The 17,949-nt window shown below is 56.2% G+C and overlaps 1 protein-coding gene across 5 annotated transcripts; it reads right to left on the bottom strand.

The window, feature by feature from the left end:
• Nucleotides 1–281: 281 nt before the first annotated feature.
• Nucleotides 282–16,175, bottom strand: MST1R (macrophage stimulating 1 receptor). 5 transcript variants are annotated; one of them, XM_066245188.1, is made up of 20 exons: nt 13,621–16,173; nt 9,826–10,014; nt 9,618–9,746; nt 9,263–9,433; nt 8,809–8,969; nt 8,296–8,461; nt 8,046–8,182; nt 7,474–7,635; nt 6,888–6,981; nt 6,520–6,732; nt 6,277–6,423; nt 6,035–6,197; nt 5,768–5,869; nt 5,486–5,689; nt 4,353–4,433; nt 4,039–4,220; nt 3,835–3,944; nt 3,468–3,633; nt 2,932–3,068; nt 283–1,069 (listed from the first exon to the last, which is right to left on the bottom strand). In XM_066245188.1, the coding sequence occupies exons 1-20, from the start codon at nt 14,857–14,859 to the stop codon at nt 814–816; spliced, it is 4,209 nt and encodes a 1,402-aa protein (XP_066101285.1). In that variant the 5' UTR covers nt 14,860–16,173; the 3' UTR covers nt 283–813. The 5 variants fall into 5 exon arrangements, with proteins under 5 accessions (XP_066101282.1, XP_066101281.1, XP_066101285.1 ...); XM_066245187.1 differs by having other exon boundaries at nt 5,486–5,692; nt 6,520–6,729; XM_066245186.1 differs by having other exon boundaries at nt 284–1,069; nt 5,486–5,692; nt 13,621–16,172.
• Between the last annotated feature and the right edge of the window lie 1,774 nt (nt 16,176–17,949).

Below are 17,949 nucleotides of genomic sequence, written 5' to 3'. Positions count from 1 at the left end.
GCCACCGCCATCCTGGGCACTCAACGACCCTCTGGGCTCCGTCCGAAAGGCCCCTGGGGTCCTGTAACCTGGATCTGGCTCTTTTTTTTTTTTTCTTCTTTCTGATTATAGAGAGGAAAGGAGAGAGAGAGAGAGAGAGAGAGAGAGAGAGAGAGAGAGAGAGAAAGACAGAAACATTGATCTGTTCTTATATGTGCCCTGACTGGGGACCAAATTGGCAACTTTTTCGTATGGAGACGACTCTCTTAACTAACCAAGCTACTGATCTGTGCCCACCTACCTTCCTGATCTCTGGAGCCTCCTTGCTGCTTTCAGACCTCAGGGTCTCGCCTCCATAGCTGCTCCTGGCAGTTCCCACTTGACAGGGTCTCAGCAAAAACATCACCTCCCAGGGACGGGGGTTTTTCTCACCTTGGTATTCACCTTTCTACTTAGCACTGTCTTCCCTCCCCCCTCAAAGCCATATCTGTCTTTTTCTTCTGTAGCATTTATCACAATTTGTGCTTAAACACTCATGTGTCCATTTACTGGTTCATAGGCCAATGTCTCATCACAGTTGAGTCCCTGTGGCCAGCAAGAGCTCCTTAAGTACTCATTGAGTCAAAGATCACTCTCACTGGCTTCCCATGTGGAGTGAGGGGCCACTGTGCCTTGTTCTGCTCCTACAGCCTGAAGGGTCAGGGACAGGGACAGGGACAGGCAGAGGGCAACTCGGGCCACCCTTTGGTGTGGCACAGCCCAGAAGTAGCCTGGCTTTAACTCCCGGGAAGGGTTCTGCGGGTCCAGCTCCTCAGGGTCTGCCTGGGGCTGAGATCATGTGGGCCTCGGTGGCTCTGAGAGGGGCCGAGGCCGCCCAGCGCTCCTGTGTACAGCTGGGGACAGTGACTCTTCTGGGGGCGCATTTGCCTCACTGGAGGCATCAAGGCCCAGGTTCATGTAGGCCACGGGCAGCTGCACGTAGTGGTCCCCACGCAGAGCCGCTGCCACGTGCTCCACTTCTGCTGCCAGCGTTCCGAAGGTGGGTCTCACCGCAGGGTCTGCTGCCCAGCAGCGCTGCATCACTGTGTACCTGCGGCGAGGGGGGGTGTCAGGGGCAGGGCATACCACCACCCAGACTCTGGGCTCCCCACCCTGTTAATGCCCTAGCAGGCCACACAGGGACGAGAACAGGGGACACGCCTCACGCCTAGCCTAGCCCAATCAGGGGCTGCTCTGCTCATCATTGGGATCGCCATTCCAGTCCTGCCTTCCCACCCTGGCAGAGGTCGAAACGCCTTAGAGATTAAGAGCTTGGGCTCCTGTGCCCTCCTGGGTCCTCCTCTGACCGCAAAGCTGTTGGGGCATAAGGTGACAGAATGCCTGCGAGGGCCTAGGTGGTGAGAGGGGGGTTAAAGCCCAGAGACAAGGACGTGTGAGGCAGCAGCAGTGACATCGTCATTCCCAAGCAGGATTTCTGTGGTTTGCCTGGTGGGTCCTAATACTAGCTCCTCTATTTTGGGAATGCCATCCCTGCCTTAAATGATACTCTAAGTGCCCTATACATAATAATCTCACATTCTTCTCAAACTCTCTGAGGGTGGTCCTGGTATCAGCCCAGCTTTACAGATAGGAAAGCTGAGGCCCAGAGAGAAGGGACTTACCCTGGGATAACGGTGTGCTACCCAGACCCCCCCTCCATTCTCCCAGGGCTGCGGACTGCTCGAGGCCCGGGTCCTCTCTAGGAATTGCCCTAGGCAGAAAAGAACTGCCTCCCCCAAGCCCATACCCTTCTTCAGGGACAGCTGTGACTTGTGACTGATTATAACATCTGATACAAAGACCTGGACCCTGTTTTTATTTTTTTTATAGATTGGCTCCTGTTTTCTTTCTTTTTTAGATTTTATTTATTCATTTTAGAGAGAGGAGAGAATGTGGGGTGGGGAGGAGCAGGAAGCATCAACTCCCATATGTACCATGACTAGGCAAGCCCAGGGTTTGAACCGGCAACCTCAGTGTTCCAGGTCTACGCTTTTATCCACTGCGCCACCACAGGTCAGGCTGGACCTTGTTCTTAATTTTGTAAAACTCCAAAGGGCTATCAGCTCTAGCAGTCCTTGTGGGACGGGCAGCGGCCTCGGATGCATCTGTATGGCAGCCAACCTCACACCTGCCCTGTCCTGCTTCCCTAGCCCCCCACCTCCCAGAACACCCCCTGCACATAAATCTCTACCTCAGAGTCTGTTTCAGGGAGTCTCGCGCAGGGCAGCTCGGTGGTGCCGTTCACTTCCCTGCCCTGAGCCCAGATGCATTAGTGAAGTGAATGAGTAACGGAGACCAGACCCAAGGCACACAGGGCTGTGCAGAGGGTTACTCATCCCCTCTGGAGCGCAGCCTGAGACAGGAGCCGTGACCTGGTTCTTCCTGTCCTAACCACAAAGACCTGGGCACAGCTGAGGCACTCACTGCTTAAGAAGATGAACCTTGGTACCAAACCCACCCCACAGGCACCGATGACAACACAGCCGTTGCCATGCCTCCGAGAATGGAGAATCTGAAACTAGATCCTGTGAAGAAAACATCTGATCTGGAGATGGGGGGGCTAGTGTGGGAGCTAATGGAACCTTTCCTTCAAATTAAGTGAGTGAAGAGATGGAAAACAGCCCCCCCATTTGGCAGGGGTGGGGGGAGAACAGTTCCAGGAAATCAAATCACTGGCCTCAACCCAGTCTCCGAGAGGGGAATGCTGTTACCATAGCAACCATGATGTCCTCCCAGCACCCAGTCCTGAATGGGGACAGAACCAGTCCACAGGTGAGGAAAAACTAGGCCCAGAGAGGGTCCCTTTCCAGGTCAACCAGAGGGTCAGTCAGAGAGTAAGGCAAGAACTTGGCTTCCTGCCCCCTCCTTGGCTCTGGGGCCCAGTCACCCCCCCCCCATTCTCTACATACTCACAGAGAATCGGGGCAATACTCAGGCTGGGGCAGGCGACGGCCCTGGGCCAGGAAGTGAGTCAGGTCAAAAGGATCGATGTGGGGGTACGGTGGGGCACCTCGTGTCAGCAGCTCCCAAAGCAGCACACCAAATGACCACTGTGGGAGAGGGGAGGTGAGGGCACTCAACTCTCACCCCAAATCTGGAGGCAGGTGGACACCCCAGGTCTTCTACTTCCCAGAGCCCCCTTGTGAGAAACGGGGGCTCCACTCCCCAGTCAGAGCCCATTCTGCAGTATGTCACAAGCATCTTCCCTATCTAGGTCTTTTCCCACCACCCGGGACAATCCAAAGCCGGGGCTGGGCAGAGCGTGCAGGGTCGAGGAGCCAGTGAGTTCACAGCCTGCTGCTACCCAAGAAGTGGGCAAATGGGCTGTGGGCTGCTAGCTTGGACATTCTCTGGGTTCATTCAGATCATCATCCAGAGCTGGAGGGGCAAGGCCCGATGTTCTCCCAGGACACCGAGGCCATGTGGACACGGGGCAGGTGGGGCCTCACCACATCAGACTTGCTGGTGAACCTGTAGGTCTGCAGGCTTTCCAGCGCCATCCATTTGACAGGGAGGCGAGCATGGCGGTGCTGTTGAACACTGTAGTACTCCTTGTCCAGGATGCCACGGGCCAGGCCAAAGTCAGCCACCTTGACTGTGAATGACTCATCCAACCTGGGAGAGGGCAATCACACTCAGGACCGAGTCCCACCAGGCCCTGACCCCACCTGTTCTAGGTCCTCACAGGATTTCAGAACCAAAGAGTCCCACCTAAGCCTGAACTGGACAGACAGGAAAACAGGCCCAGAGCGGGGAGGACATATAGACCCTGGTATGCTGTGCCCTCACTTCACCCCCACTGCCCTGGCCCCTCACATGCAGTTCCGAGCAGCCAGGTCCCGGTGCACAAACTTCTTCTCTGCCAGGTACTCCATGCCGCGGGCTACCTGCAGGCCGAAGCTGACGAGGTCCTTCACTGTGGGGTTCTGGGGGTACAGGTGGGTCAGTAAGCAAGCGGGGAGCAGATCCATCCCCAGCCACTGCCCAAGCCTCCCAGCCCAGGACCGGCTGAGTCCTGACCCGCTGGGGCGAGCGGACGAAGTGCAGCAGGTCTCCGTGGCGCATATAGGGCAGCAGCACGCGGGGCAGCCCCTCGGGCGGCAGCACGATTCCGATGAGGGCCAGCACGTGAGGGTGGTGCAGACCACTCATGAGCAGCCCCTCGCGCAGGAAGGCCTCCACCTCCTGCACTTCCGTGATGCCTATGGAGCAGCGGGAGTCAGGCCTGGGGCAGGGTCTGACGGGGGCATGGAGAAGGGTGTGCTGCTCAGGGTGGCTCGGCGGAACAGTAATACAGCGGGGATGAGGACCTGCCCAGCCTCTGCCCCACTTACGACTCAGTGACTTGACGGCACAGTGGATTCGATTCTGGGCCTCGTCTGTGTATTCTCCGTGGTAGACAACCCCAAAATGGCCTGGTGAAGGGAGATGATGAGAGGGGGCCCCAGTGCCCAGTGCTCGCACCACACCCCCTCTTTGACAACCAGACCTCAGAGCACCAAATGGTCGATCTGACATTAAAAACAAGCAGTAGGCCCTGGCCATGGCTCAGTGGATACAGTGTTGGCCTGGCCTATGGACATCCCGGGTTCAATTCCTGGTCAGGGCACACAAGAGAAGCAACCATCTACTTCTCTCCCCCTCTCTCTCCCTTTATTTCCCACTTCCCCTCTTGCAGCCAGTGGCTTGATTGGTTCAAGTGTGACCCCAAGCGCTGAGGATAGGTCAATTGGTCTCAGTGCATCAACCTCAGGTACTAAAAATAACTCGGTTGATTTGAGCATCGGCCCTAGACGGAAGTTGCCAGGATGCATGAAGGAATGTGTCTCCTCTCCGCTCTCTTAAAAAAACAAAACAAACAGCCTGACCGGGCGGTAGCGCAGTGGATAGAGCATCGGACTGGGATGCGGAAGACCCAGGTTCGAGACCCCGAGATCGCCAGCTTGAGCGCGGGCTCATCTGGTTTGAGAAAAAAGCCCACCAGTGTGAACCCAAGGTCACTGGCTCCAGCAAGGGGTTACTCGGTCTGCTGAAGGTCCACAGTCAAGGCACATATGAGAAAGCAATCAACGAACAACTAAGGTGTTGCAACACGCAATGAAAAACTAATGATTGATGCTTCTCATCCCTCTCCGTTCCTATCTGTCTGTCCCTGTCTATCCCTCTCTCTGACTCACTCTGTCTGTGTAAAAAATTAAAAAAAACAAACAAAAAAAAAAAAATAAAGCAGTAGCTGCATGATGGCAGAGCCACGTGATCTGTACTAGAACCTACTAAAGACAGAACCAATTCCTAATTCACAGATGAGCAGCTGCAGGCTCAGAGAGGTTACTTGGTATGGCCAATGTCGCACAAGTTTGTGAGAAGACCAGAGTAAGACCGCTGGTGACAGTCCTGCCCAACTGTCCCTTGAGCCCGTGTCACGTCAAGACTCCATCTCTGCCCCAGCCCTGCCTGGCCCCCGCACCTTTGCCAATGACTCGGTCACTGTGGGTGACCACCCGCTCATGGGGAATTAGCACATCCTTAACCTCGGCCAGGAGCGCAGAGTCCAGGTCCCCAAGCTGGATGGACTCGGTCTGAAGCAATGGGACACAGGATCCATCCCCACTGTCTGAGAAGAACGTTCCATGGGCCTGAGCGGCGGAATCCAGACCATCCACGGTAGACGCTGCTGCAGAGGAGAGGGAGTGAGGGGCTTGTGGAGCAGAGGGGGTGGCCCCAGCTGAGAGCACCTCCGCCGTCTCACCGAGGCTGTTTCTGTAGTCAGAGCCCAAGCGGAGCCGAGGCAGAGGTATGGCTCCAGTGGTTTGGTCCAAGGATGCCGGGTTATGCAGGTTCGGAGAAAAGACTGTGGGGAGAAGGCCTCTGATAGCCTCTTCAAGCTCCTCAAGGCTGACCCCTCCCCAGGAAGTGGGGCCAGACCCCCAAGGCCCAGGCTTAGAAAGGATATAGGGACTTGGAGATGCCATTGTTCAGGGCGAGGGCTGAGTCAGGGTAGGAATGGAGAGCTCACCTAGCTGCTTCCTCCGCCGGTAGTTGAAGACCAGTGCAGTGGCCAATACAGCCACAAGCAGGACCAGAGCCAGCAGGACACCAAGGAGCATCCTCTGCGGGACACCCTCTGAGCCGGTCTGCACCACTCTGCCCAGGATGTGGCATTCACCATCCACGCAGACCTGGGGGTAGGTGGTGGCTCAGGCCCAGGCTGCAGCCCCCCACCCACGTCTCCTGTGAAGGGTCAGCCGAACCGCCTACCTGCAGTGGGGTGCTGTCTTTGCCCAGATGCAGGGAAGGGGGCAGGGGACAGATCACCAGGTCCCCCTGGAGCTCATGCTGGCAGCTTTTACCACCTATGGTCACGTTTACATCCACACAGTGAGCCACAGCTCCCAGCCCAAAGTACTGCAGAGACAATTATGAGGACGGGCCAGTGCCCCCATCTCCTGTGGGCAGGCTTCAGCCCTAAGCCTGTACCTACCCTCCATCCCTCACACTTACCTTGAATTTAATGGTGTGCTCCTCGGGCTTCAGTAGGGCCGAGCCAGTGCCGGGTGGAGAGGGTGGAGGCAGGAGGCAAAAGCCAGGCAGTGTGAAGCGGGCAGCTCCATCCCCCCAGGCACTCAGATGCCCTGTCACAGATGGCTGGGGATCTCGGACCACGTATTTGGGCAGGCGGCACCAATGTTTCTCTGGGAGCTGCCCCTCACACTGCTGGGGCCCACACGAGAGTGCTTAGTCAGGCATCCCACCTGTGACCACCCCAGTCTACCTGGCTCAGTATGGAATGGGGCTGGGTCTCAGGGGACTTGCCCAGCCTTCCTTCCTCCTGGCCAGTACACACTTGGCAGCTGCCAATGCCTGCTCACCGTATTTTCCACTGCCTTACGCCCATCATGGAACGACAGCACTAGGCGCTGCACTGAAGTCAGATGCCGGCCATGGATGGTGACGTGGGAACCGCTGTGGAGGAGAGCAGGGAGGTGGGCTCGAGGTGCTCTCTGAGGGCAACTCCTCAGCCTTGGACGGTTGGCTCAGTGGTAGAGTGTCAGCCCAGCATGTGGATGTCTCAGGTTCGATTCTTGGTCAGGGCACACAGGAGAAGTGCCCATCTGCTTCTCCACCTTCTCTCTCTCTGTCTCTCTCTTCCCCTCCAGTAGCCATGGCTTGGTTGGAGCAAAGATGGCCATGGGCACAGAGGATGGCTCCATGGCCTCACCTCAGGTGCTAAAATGGCTCGGTGGCCAACCAACGGAGCAATGGACCCAGATGGGCAGAGCATTGTCCCATGGGGAGCTCGCTGGGTGGATGTCGGTCAGGGCACATGCGGGAGTCTATCTCTCTGCCTCCCTGCTTATCACTTATGAAAAAATTAATAAGAATAATGAATAAAATAAAATGAGGGCAGCTCCCTCACTCCTAGGAGACCAGGGCAGGGAAGGAGGTAGCACTTACCTATAGCCACAGTTGGGGCTGATGCCCAGCACCACGGGGTCTTCCCGGTAGTTGAAGGTCCAGGAGCCAGGCACCTCAGCGCCCCCTATCTGCAGGCGAATAGGAACGCTGGCCGAAGCAGCACCGGGTGGCGTTGTACATAAAAGCTGCCCCTCACTGACCCTGCAGAACAGGGGGACTGGGCTCAGTGTCACCATTCAGGTGATGCCTAGGCCCACTTCCTCCAGGAGTGTGCCAATTCTTCCCAGTCCCTCTGTTGGTCATCTCCCCACCTGCCCATACTCCATGGGTCTGTCTAAAGGCAGGGCGGTCCCGGTAAGACCTACAGGAAGGGAAGGAGGGAACAGATAGATTCCCCACAGCCTTGGCTGGAGGCAATGGACTCTAGGATCGTCTCTCTGGCCATCCCCAAACAACCTCTGGACTGAAGTGGACAACAGACCCTTCTTCCTGGACCTGACCATGTGCCTGAGCCTTCCTCCCTCTGCCCTGACCAGGATCCAAGTCCCACCCAGTGAGGGCTCCCCTGAGTGGGGCCCTATAGCCTCACCCCCTTGCCTGCCAGTACTTACTGATGCAGCGGGCATTCTGTCCCATTGATCAGCACAGCCCGGCTGGTGCCTATGGATAGGCCCTGACCTTTAAGAGTGAGGCGGGTGCCCCCTGCCCGTGGGCCAAAGAGGGGTTGTACTTCTTCCAGTATTGGATCCTAAAAGGGTATGAAAGAGGTTTAGCTTGGTGTAGAAGACCCTCCACTCCAAACCCTTCCCTGCCCGTGTTGCCCAATTGGCCAAGTGCACAGGCAAAACAAGGTGCCCTCACCACGAAAGAGAAGCCTTGCAGGATGGAGGTGCCGTCTACCCGGAAGTGCTTGCCCGGTGGCATGTTGGTCACAGTAAGGCTAATGTTGGCAGGCCCAGCTGCCTGTATGCCTGAGGGCTCCAGCTCACACTCAAACTCCTCTATGAAGTCCTTCCGGGGCACTGGGCTAGAACACCGAGCAACTCAAGGTCAGATAGTGGTCACACAGGCCCAGTTGCATGCCCACCACAGATCACAGGCTCCTCTGAGCCTCAGGGCGGCCTCTCTCCATCCATGCTTTCCTCTAGGGAGGCAGGGCAGAAAGTAAGTTTATCTGGCCTGTGACTCAAGAGATAGGTAGGGCATAGGCAGGCTCAAGAAAGGACAGAGATGTCTCCGCAGACACAAAGCAGCCGGACTATTACAGCTTCCCCCCTGCTTTCTTCCCCCCAATAAGCAGAGGATAGAGTCTCACGGGGAAGGGGCTGCTTGGTTGCCCCCACTGGGTATACGAAAGACCGGGAACAGATGTACCTGGCGTTTGAGCTGTTCTTGGGCAGCAGTCGGCAGGGACTTTGGCCCACGGTGACCTGATGGGTGCCCTCAGGCACCACACCGTCAGGATGCAGGTAGAAGTTGGAGCCACACAGGGTTAGCCGTGTGCTGCCCCTTCGGGGTCCACTGCGGGGATAGAACTGGAGGGGGCATAGATAGTCTTTGTGAACCGGGCCTCTCAGTTCTGTCTGCTTCCCTGAAACTTTTCTGCCACACCCCTTACCTGCCTCACACTCTAGTCATTCTAAGTCACTTGTTAGTCCCCTCAAGCACTTTTCTGCCTCCAAATCTTTGTCTCTGCCATCTCTTCTGCCAAGCATGCCTTCCCTGAGGACATCGCAGGTCTGGGGAAGATCATCGTGAAGGCCTGCTGCTCCCCACCCCAGACCCAGCTTGTCTCACCCTTACCTGTGCCCGGCCAGGCAAGCCGTACCTCAGTAAGCTCAGGTGGGCAGTGGTCCTGTTGCCAGGAGCCGGGACACTCTTTCGGCCGGCTACACGTGCCCCCACACCAGCCACAGCCCATGAAACGCTGTGTCCGCAGACACCGTCCACAGCTGAGGAAGTGGAGGCAGCCAGGGCCCCGGATAGGTACCTGGAAGACCTTGGAGTGGCAGAAAGGTGGCTTAGGGGAGACTGGAAGGCGTTGAGGGGCCTATACCCCACACACCCTCTGGTCCCTTTGTACATCAGGCGGGTGAGACTTGTGTATCCATGCTTCCTTGGACTGGATGGGGAGGCTGTGCTCCCACAGCCCTGGTCCCAGGCCCTGCCCCGGCCCACCTTACCTGGTCCCCAGAAGCAAAGAACAAGTAATTCCCAAGGCGACTGACAGCCCGTTGCACAGGCTGCTCGTTGTTGCTCAGTGAGAAGTTGGACACATACAGCAAATAGTTGAGAGACCTGGCCAGCTCCACCTGGGACAAGTCGGCCATAAGCAAACTGGGGATGGGGTGGGCACCCAGGGATGATGGGCTGTGGACATGCGGGACCTACCTGCAGGATGCGCCCGTCAGCTGTGCCCATGTGGGCCACTGTGACATTGTCGAGGCGTGTCACGTGCAGTGCAGTGATCTGCACTTGTCCTAACAGCCCGTTGAATAGGTCCACACGGGAAAGGCTGCTACTGACCAGCAGAGGGAAGTGGTGGCAGCTGGTGTTGGGGCTGGGGGCCACCAGGCCAGGCTGGGGAAAATCAGGGAAGGACTCAGGGCTCATCCTACCCAGTAACCCCTTGGGGCCTCTGTCAGTGACCACAGCAGCCCAAACTCCCATCCCTCACCTGGCCTGCCTACAGAAGGGCCCAGGCCTGCCAGTTACTGCACCCCTCCCCCCTCCGTGGGGCTCTCAGAGGTGGCAAGGTCAGAGAAGGCCCAGGCTGGATGGTCGGCTCACCCTACGCCTTGTCCGACCCCACCATGTCCATTCTGATAATAAGTTACTGAGTCTTACAGACCCGACCCATGGTATCTTCACAACCACTCACCACCTCCATTTTCTAGCTAAGGAAACAGGCTCAGCGAGGTTTGGTTTCTTCTCAAAGGCCTTAAAGCCCCCCCAAGAGAGGAGGCAGGTTGGAAGTCTGAGCTCTCCACTAGAGTCCTCTCCTGCCCCCTGCTGGTTCTGCCCTGCACTTTAGCGGATGCTATCTTCTTTTTGTTTCTTTCTTTCTTTTTTTTTTTTTTTTTTTACAGAGACAGAGAGAGAGCCAGAGAGAGGGATAGATAGAGACAGACAGACAGGAACGGAGAGAGATGAGAAGTATCAATCATCAGTTTTTCGTTGCAACACCTTAGTTGTTCATTGATTGCTCTCTCATATATGCCTTGACTGCAGGCCTTCAGCAAACCGAGCAAACCCTTGCTTGAGCCAGCGACTTTGGGTCCAAGCTGGCGAGCCTTTGCTCAAACTGGATGAGCCCGCACTCAAGCTGGCGACCTCGGGGTCTCGAACCTGGGTCCTCCACATCCCAGTCCGACTCTCTATCCACTGCGCCACCACCTGGTCAGGCGGATGCTATCTTCTTAGGGCTCAGTTTCTCTACCAGCATAAAGGGGCTGAACTCTGAGGTTAATTGGTCAGCACAGGGTTGGTAACATGGTCCTTCTCCCTGAGACTACAAAGATCTTCCTGCCCTTCCTGCCCTCCCTGAGACTACAAAGATCTTCCTGCCCTGCTACCTGTCCCTCCTTCAGGGTACAAAAGGGATTAACCAAGGTCTGAAGCCCTGGGTGCCAACCTTGTCCCAGGCGCTGGGAGTTACTAACCTCTCCTCCGCTCTTTTTTTTTTTTTTTTTTTTTTTAAAGTTTTTTTTTTTTTTTTTTTTTTTTTTTTTTACAGAGGCAGAGATAGACAGGGACAGACAGACAGGAACAGAGAGAGATGAGAAGCATCAATCATCAGTTTCTCGTTGCGCATTGCGACTTCTTAGTTGTTCATTGATTGCTTTCTCACATGTGCCTTGACCGTGGGCCTTCAGCAGACCGAGTAACCCTTTGCTGGAGCCAGCGACCTTGGGTCCAAGCTGGCGAGCTCTTTGCTCAAGCCAGATGAGCCCGCGCGCGACCTCGGAGTCTCGAACCTGGGTACTTCCGCATCCCAGTCCGACGCTCTATCCACTGCGCCACCGCCCGGTCAGGCTCTCCTCCGCTCTTAATGGGGGGGTGTTTTGGGGGCTGTATTCAATGCTCCAGAGTAGTACTATGGAAGCTTCTGGAAATTAGGAAGCCAGGGTGTGAATGCACAATATTGGAGCTGACTGCAAAGTACAGGCAGGGCTCAGAAGTCCTAGTGACTTGGGACTGAACCTCACTAGCTCTGAGGGTACCCCTCTGGGCCCCCCGTCAGACCAAGTATGTATAACTAGTATCCAGACCTCAGCACGGCTCTGGAGCCTTAGGAGCAGGTGTGGAGCTGGGCCCGGAAACTCCACGCACTCTGGGTCTGTGGCCTGGGTGGGTAGGGACTGGGACTCTGTCTTCACTTGAGAAAGGAAAGGCGCTTGTTCCTAGCCGGGTGCCAGCCACGTGTTTTCAGCATGACTCAGGGACAGGTGGGGCTGAGGGGTAGAAAAGAGGCCCTACTCCAGTCAGGACTACACCCCTGCCTGCTTGCCCTGGGTTCCAGAGTCTTATCTCTGGTCCCAGCCTTGTCTAGGGGCCCACAGGTCCTCCTGAAAACACTTTAGTGTCCAGTGCCCCCAGAGGAGAGTGACTAACCCAGACTCAAACCCATGGAAGGCAGGCAGCAGCTCTGAGCCTCCCAGGCTTCCTGTGGCCGGCTATGATGAGCACACAGTGGGTGTTACCCTGGAGGGTACATGCCCAGTCACCAGATAAACATGATACAGGCTGGCTCATACACCTAGCAGGGGCTGGGCCAGCCTGAGGGCAGGGCTTGAGATTACTTTTCCTGGAGCCTGGCGCTGCCAAGTCTTGCTGGGTCTCCTGACCCACTGACTAGTAGCCAAGTTGGGGGTGGTTCTGATTCCCCTGAAGGAAGGAGAAGAAGGCACAGACCAGACAAGAGAGCCCCAGCTCTAGGGGCTCCTCAACCTAGATGAGCTCAGCTGAGACTTCCCCTTTCTCATGTGTGTGACTTCTCCCAACACCGGGCCATCCACAGGAGCTGGAAAGGAGTTGGTGGCGAATGTCACAACAAGGCCAGGACCACAGGGCAGCCAAAGACTCTGAGAGCAGTGACTGTGAGTCAGCAGTGCTGAAGACCACTCGTCCAATGCCATTCACCCCCTCTCCTTGGTTTAATTTCTTACAACCTAGGATAGGGCTGTTTCAATGGCTTCATGGAATTAGTTTTGGTTTTGTCTTCAGCATTTTTAAGGAATGTCCTGTTTGTCTCTGTTTCAGCTCCCTGGCACCATGGCTGGGGAAAACCTGGGTGGGTGCTGGAAGGAGCCCCCAATTCAGCATGGGGTGGGAGGCCTCCTGCCTGGAGTGAGACAGGGTCCCGACTGTAGTGGAGAAAAGCCTGGAACTCCTGCACGGTGAACCAGTTCCAACAAGGCCCTCCTAATCCTTTACTCACTCCTAGATGTGTATGGCTGTTTGCACAAGACTAGGACAAGCCTCCTAGAATCTACTAGTGCCTAACTACCTTCTCATCATGTCCTGGGGCTTCTCGAAATCATCTCACAGAGAAACAGTCGATCAGGGATGAGTATTTCAGGGAAGCCCAAGCCAGGCAGACTCCCTCATAAACCCCCAAACCTCCAGGCCCAGAAGCTCCCTGGAACAGGGGTGGGCAGCATTCTCCACAACCCCTGCCCCACCCTCTTTGGCAAGCAAAACAAAACAAGTTCTCTGCTGGGAAAGCAAAACTGTTGGTAAGCGGCTGGAAGTCTCTGTAAATCTGTGAGTATCTGCCTGGGTTGGGGAGGCTGTTTTTCTCTGTCTGTCCCTGAGGGTATGTGTGGTGGGCAGATAGGAGAGGACACTGCTCATTCTGCCCAGAGATTGGCATTGTGTCTGGCAGAGAAGCAGTTATGATGCAATCTATTTCTCGCATAACCAAGGGAAAATGCCTAAAAAATCAGAGGCCATGATAGGTGAGAGAGCAACATGGGGTAGCAGCAGGGGCTAACCTGGGAGGTCAGTGTGGCCTTTGGCTGACTCCCTCACACAGCCCCCAGCATCAGAGGAACTGGATGGAAAAAAAAACTTCTCCTCTACCGTCCTCCCACACCCAGACCCTCTCAGTGGTGGAAGGGAACGCAGCCTGAATTCAGCCACGTACACACTGCTCACAGATGGGGGCCCCTTCTTTTTGCTCACCGGGTTGGGGCACAAACTGGGAGACTGGAAGAAGTCGAGGCCTCGTCGGAGGCCCGGGTGGATCGGTGGCTCACAGCAGCGCTGCACACCTTGCTCGATGAGATGGTTCATCAGGTCAATGGGGAAGGCACAGACGACAGAGCTGGGGCCCACCCCAGGGCTTTTGTCTTTGCTGGCCACGAAGACCCCGAACAGCACTTCCTGGCCCTCGGAGATACTCAGCTCAGCGGCCAGCCGGCTGCCTACAGGAGCTGTGTGGGCTGCCCGCAGCACCGGGTAGGGCTGCCCGCCCTTAGAAGCCCCGCGTCGCCGGCGTTTAGGCTCAAAATTGCAGTCGAGGACCAGCTCTCGGTAGTCGCCCAGATCCGGCTCGAGGGCGCTGAGCCGGGTCAGACGCGAGTGTAAGGCGCCCGGAGCGGCCTCCACGGTAGCCGGCTGCACGGTCAGGAAGTAGACGAAGTCTCCCGCGTGGAAGCTGTACACGTATTCGATGCGGTAAGAAGCGAGGTGCACGGGCAGCACAGACAGCGCAGGGAAGTCGGGGGCGAAGCCCGAGGCGTCGGCCTTGAGGCGTCGGATGGACACCGACCGGGGGCTGAAGCTCGCGGCCACTTCCTCGTCCAGGGAAGATGCCACATAGAAATAAGAGGCATGGCCCTGCTCAACCACGGTCACGAGGGTGCCCAGAGGGCTGGCCACACAGTCGGGGCAGTCTTCGGGCCGGTTGTGGGGGGCGGAGAAGAGGCAGGCGGGCGGTGCCAGGTGCAGGCCGGCGTGGCCAGGTTCCAGCTCGTGCAGGAAGCAGCGGCCATGCAGGCTCGAGCCGCAGCTGATGAGCGCAGGCAGTGCCGATTCCAGCACCACCAGCACCTTCGCATCTGTGTCCCCCGGTGGGCCGTGGGGGCCCGGGCCACAGGCCGCACACGTCTGGCAGCCAGGGTCCCCGGCAGGGCCCGTGGCCAGGCTCTCGCGGAGCTGCAGGTCCGGCCCAAGCATGTACAGGCGGTTGCGCGTGGCCACGAACACGGCATCGCCGTCCGCGCCGCCGTCGTATGTCGCCAGGGCCTGTACCGGCCCGCCCGCCGAGAATCTGGGCACCACGTACCCCACGTCAAAGTCGCGGGAGGCGGCGTAGGGGATACGCGGGCACAGCCAGGACCCGCTAGCCGCGGGCACCACCGGCAGCAGCAGCAACAGCAGCCACAGGGAGGGCTGCGAGGACCGCAGGAGGAGCTCCATGAAGGCTCAGCTGGGGCCCCGCGGGGATTCCCGCCGGCCAACAGCCTGGCTGGGCGCGAACCGAAGATTGGGACCAGCGTCCAGCACCGGTCCTGAGAGCCCTCGGGCAGGGGATCCCCGCCCAGGGCTCCTGTGACGCTCCCCCCTCCTTCCCTGCCCTCGGGTCTGAGCACCTGGCGCAGGCGGACACACACCGGCCGGGTCTAGAGGAGCCGCCTCACCTGCCGCCCCAGCTCCGTGCAGCTCGTAGCCTGCGCTCAGAGCAAAGTCGGCGGCAGGGTGCCGGGCGGGGCCGGGTTAGGACGGAGAGGTGGGCGGGGCCTGTTGAAGGCTTGGCCCGTCCGGCCCATCCGCCGCTGCCGGCCCTGGGTAGTTCTACTTCTTAACCTGGGTGCCTTTCTCGCAGTGGCCTAGGGGTGTGTGTGTGTGGAGTAGCCTGGAGAGAGGTAAGTAGGCCCGAACCGTCCCATCCGGGCCCCAACGATGCACTGGGCCAAGGTGGGGGGCGAGGCTGCCCCAGTGCCAGGGAGGATTTGAAAACCACCTGGTTCCTTTTTTCTCTTGGTGCCATTTTGCAGCAACACCCTCAACGCTGGTTCAACTTGTTGTTCCACTTATTCATGCATCCAGTGGTCGATTCTTGTAAGTGCCCTGACTGAGGATCAAACCTACAAGCTTGTCCTATCTAGAGGACACTCTAACCAACTGAGCTACCCAGCCAGGGCTGAGGATGTGTGTGGGGCTGGGGTAGGGAAGGCAACCTAGGTCTGTTCTGGCCATTGCTCACCTGGACCTCAGTGGCTTTCCCTCTGTAACTGATATGGATGAAAAAGGGCCATGTACTAAACCTGACAAGCTCAGGGGAGGCCAGCATGGGGGGGCCCTACAAACTCAGAGACTAAAAGGAACCACAGAAGTTGGTCTGCATGTAAAAATTCCTAACTACAAGTGGGTCATAGTGGGTAATTACAACCTAGGCCTGTAGCTTTCTTGACAAAGGTTCATCTTTACCTTAAGTGACCCTGTCTATTGTCTTTGTGCATCTAAGACCACCTCAGGGCACAACCACAGCAGACATCAGGAGAACACAGGATCTTCACTGTTCACTTGTTCCCTAAATGCCATCTCTAAGTGTTGTACCTGTTAATTATTAACTATCCTGTATCCACCAAAGTGAAAGAAGATTGTGTCTCTCCATTTTACTTTTTAACCAATCCCAGAGATTCCCCTCACCCTTGCTTTTTCCTGCCCCCTTAATCTACTATCAGTGAGTTTCATGTAACCCTCCCAACTTTTCATTTGATTCTAAATGTATAAAATAAACTGAAAAATTGCCATTTACCAGAACATTTTCTCAATTCATTGAGATTTTGCTTCCTAGCACTTGTCATCAGTTTGGCTCAAATAAACTCATAAAAATTTTCTACAGATTTGGACATTACTTACATAGAAACTTGCCTGGACTCTGGAGGGAAAGGAAGCCTCACAGGGTGGCGTTGGCCTGAGGACCCATGAATCGTGGTTCCTAGGGCTTTGGAGAGTAAAGGGAGTGGGAGAGAGAGGGACCCTCCACCAAGCAGGCTTCGGCCTGGCCCTAGGAGCCGTATCTGCTCTACTCCCCACCCAGCCCAAATTTCATGTTTCTCCTCCTAGAACCACCCTTTCCCTTCCTCCTCTTGCAGTTTAGGTGGCACCTCCTCCAGGAAGCCTTCTTCTTCTTTTTTAATAGCTTTTTTTTTTTTAGATTTTATTTATTCATTTTAGAGAGAGAGAAGGGGGGAGGAGCAGGAAGCATTAACTCCCATATGTGCTTTGACCAGGCAAGCCCAGGGTTTTGAACCAGCAACCTCAGCATTTCCAGGTCAATGCTTTATCCACTGCACCACCACAGGTCAGGCTAGGAAGCCTTCTTGATCTAGGCAGTGTCAGGTCCATTTTTGGGTGTCACAGACCCTGTGCTACATTCACCCCAGCATAGTTTATTCTGGATATCTGACAGCCCTCTTCCCTCATACCTAGTACAGTACTGGACTCACCTCCAGGCTGGGCACCTGGTGACAGAGGGAGGAAAGAGCACCGTGTGGCCACACCCAGTGCTCGGAGGTTACAGTGCTTGAGGTCACTAACATAAAAGGCACTCCCTTCTTTAACCAGAATTGGTCCAGAAATGAATAAATAAACATGGAAAATCATGGCTTGGTTCCTGTGTTCTGCAGTCAACATGTCTAAAGATAGTCATGCAGGGCTAAAACTGCAATGAAACATTCTTGGCCTGGAGCAGAGAGCAGGGTTCTTATGAACTGTATTCCTCCTAAGGACACTCAGGGAGACTTCAGGGGCCCTCCTTAGTCACCCTGCCCACCCTGTTTGGTGGTAGAAGTGCAGCAGTTAACAGTTGGTTCTCTGTTGCCATCTTGTGGCCAACCTGTTGGCTGCCCCAGTCCATTTGTAGGCAGCCTAGGTCATTGACAGCAGGTGTCCCCAGGAGTGCCTGCCCCCCCCATCTGCTTGCTCTGAAGAAGGGGGTTGGGGAGCCGGCAAGCCCTGCGGGGAATCAGCTAGTGGGGTCTTGCAGTACCCAGTACAAGTCTCCTCCAAGGTGAACTCACAAAGCCTGGCCCATATGTAGCTTACAACCTGTTCAACTGCTCTGGCATGTCACCTTGAAGGAGTGTTAGCCACTGTCTTTTTTGGGCTCTCACTCTCCACTGAACGATACTCCAGAGAACTAGTGCCAGCCTCTTAGTGGCAGCAGGGGGATCTAACCACAATAGACCCCATCACTCTGTACCTGTCACATTCAGTGGGTCTGGCAGCCAGACTTTACCTGGAGTTTGAGAACCTCAGGCCTTGAAGACTTCTCTAGCTTCACTGTAAATCGGTCATACCCAGGTCCTTTACCAGGCCCTTCCCTTTGCAATTCCGGTTCCTCCACTAGGAGCACCCTCCCTGTCTACCTGTTTTCCCTTCCATGATCCCCAGATAATCCCCACACTCCTAAGTGCCTATTGTCCTAGATATACACGCTTATTAGCCCTGGCCGGTTGGCTCAGCGTAGAGCGTCGGCCTAGCGTGCGGAGGACCCGGGTA

This window comes from Saccopteryx bilineata, chromosome 10 (genome assembly GCF_036850765.1).
Source record: "Saccopteryx bilineata isolate mSacBil1 chromosome 10, mSacBil1_pri_phased_curated, whole genome shotgun sequence".
NCBI classification, from domain to species: Eukaryota; Metazoa; Chordata; class Mammalia; order Chiroptera; family Emballonuridae; genus Saccopteryx; species Saccopteryx bilineata.
This window is presented reverse-complemented; position numbering and strand designations above follow the sequence as displayed.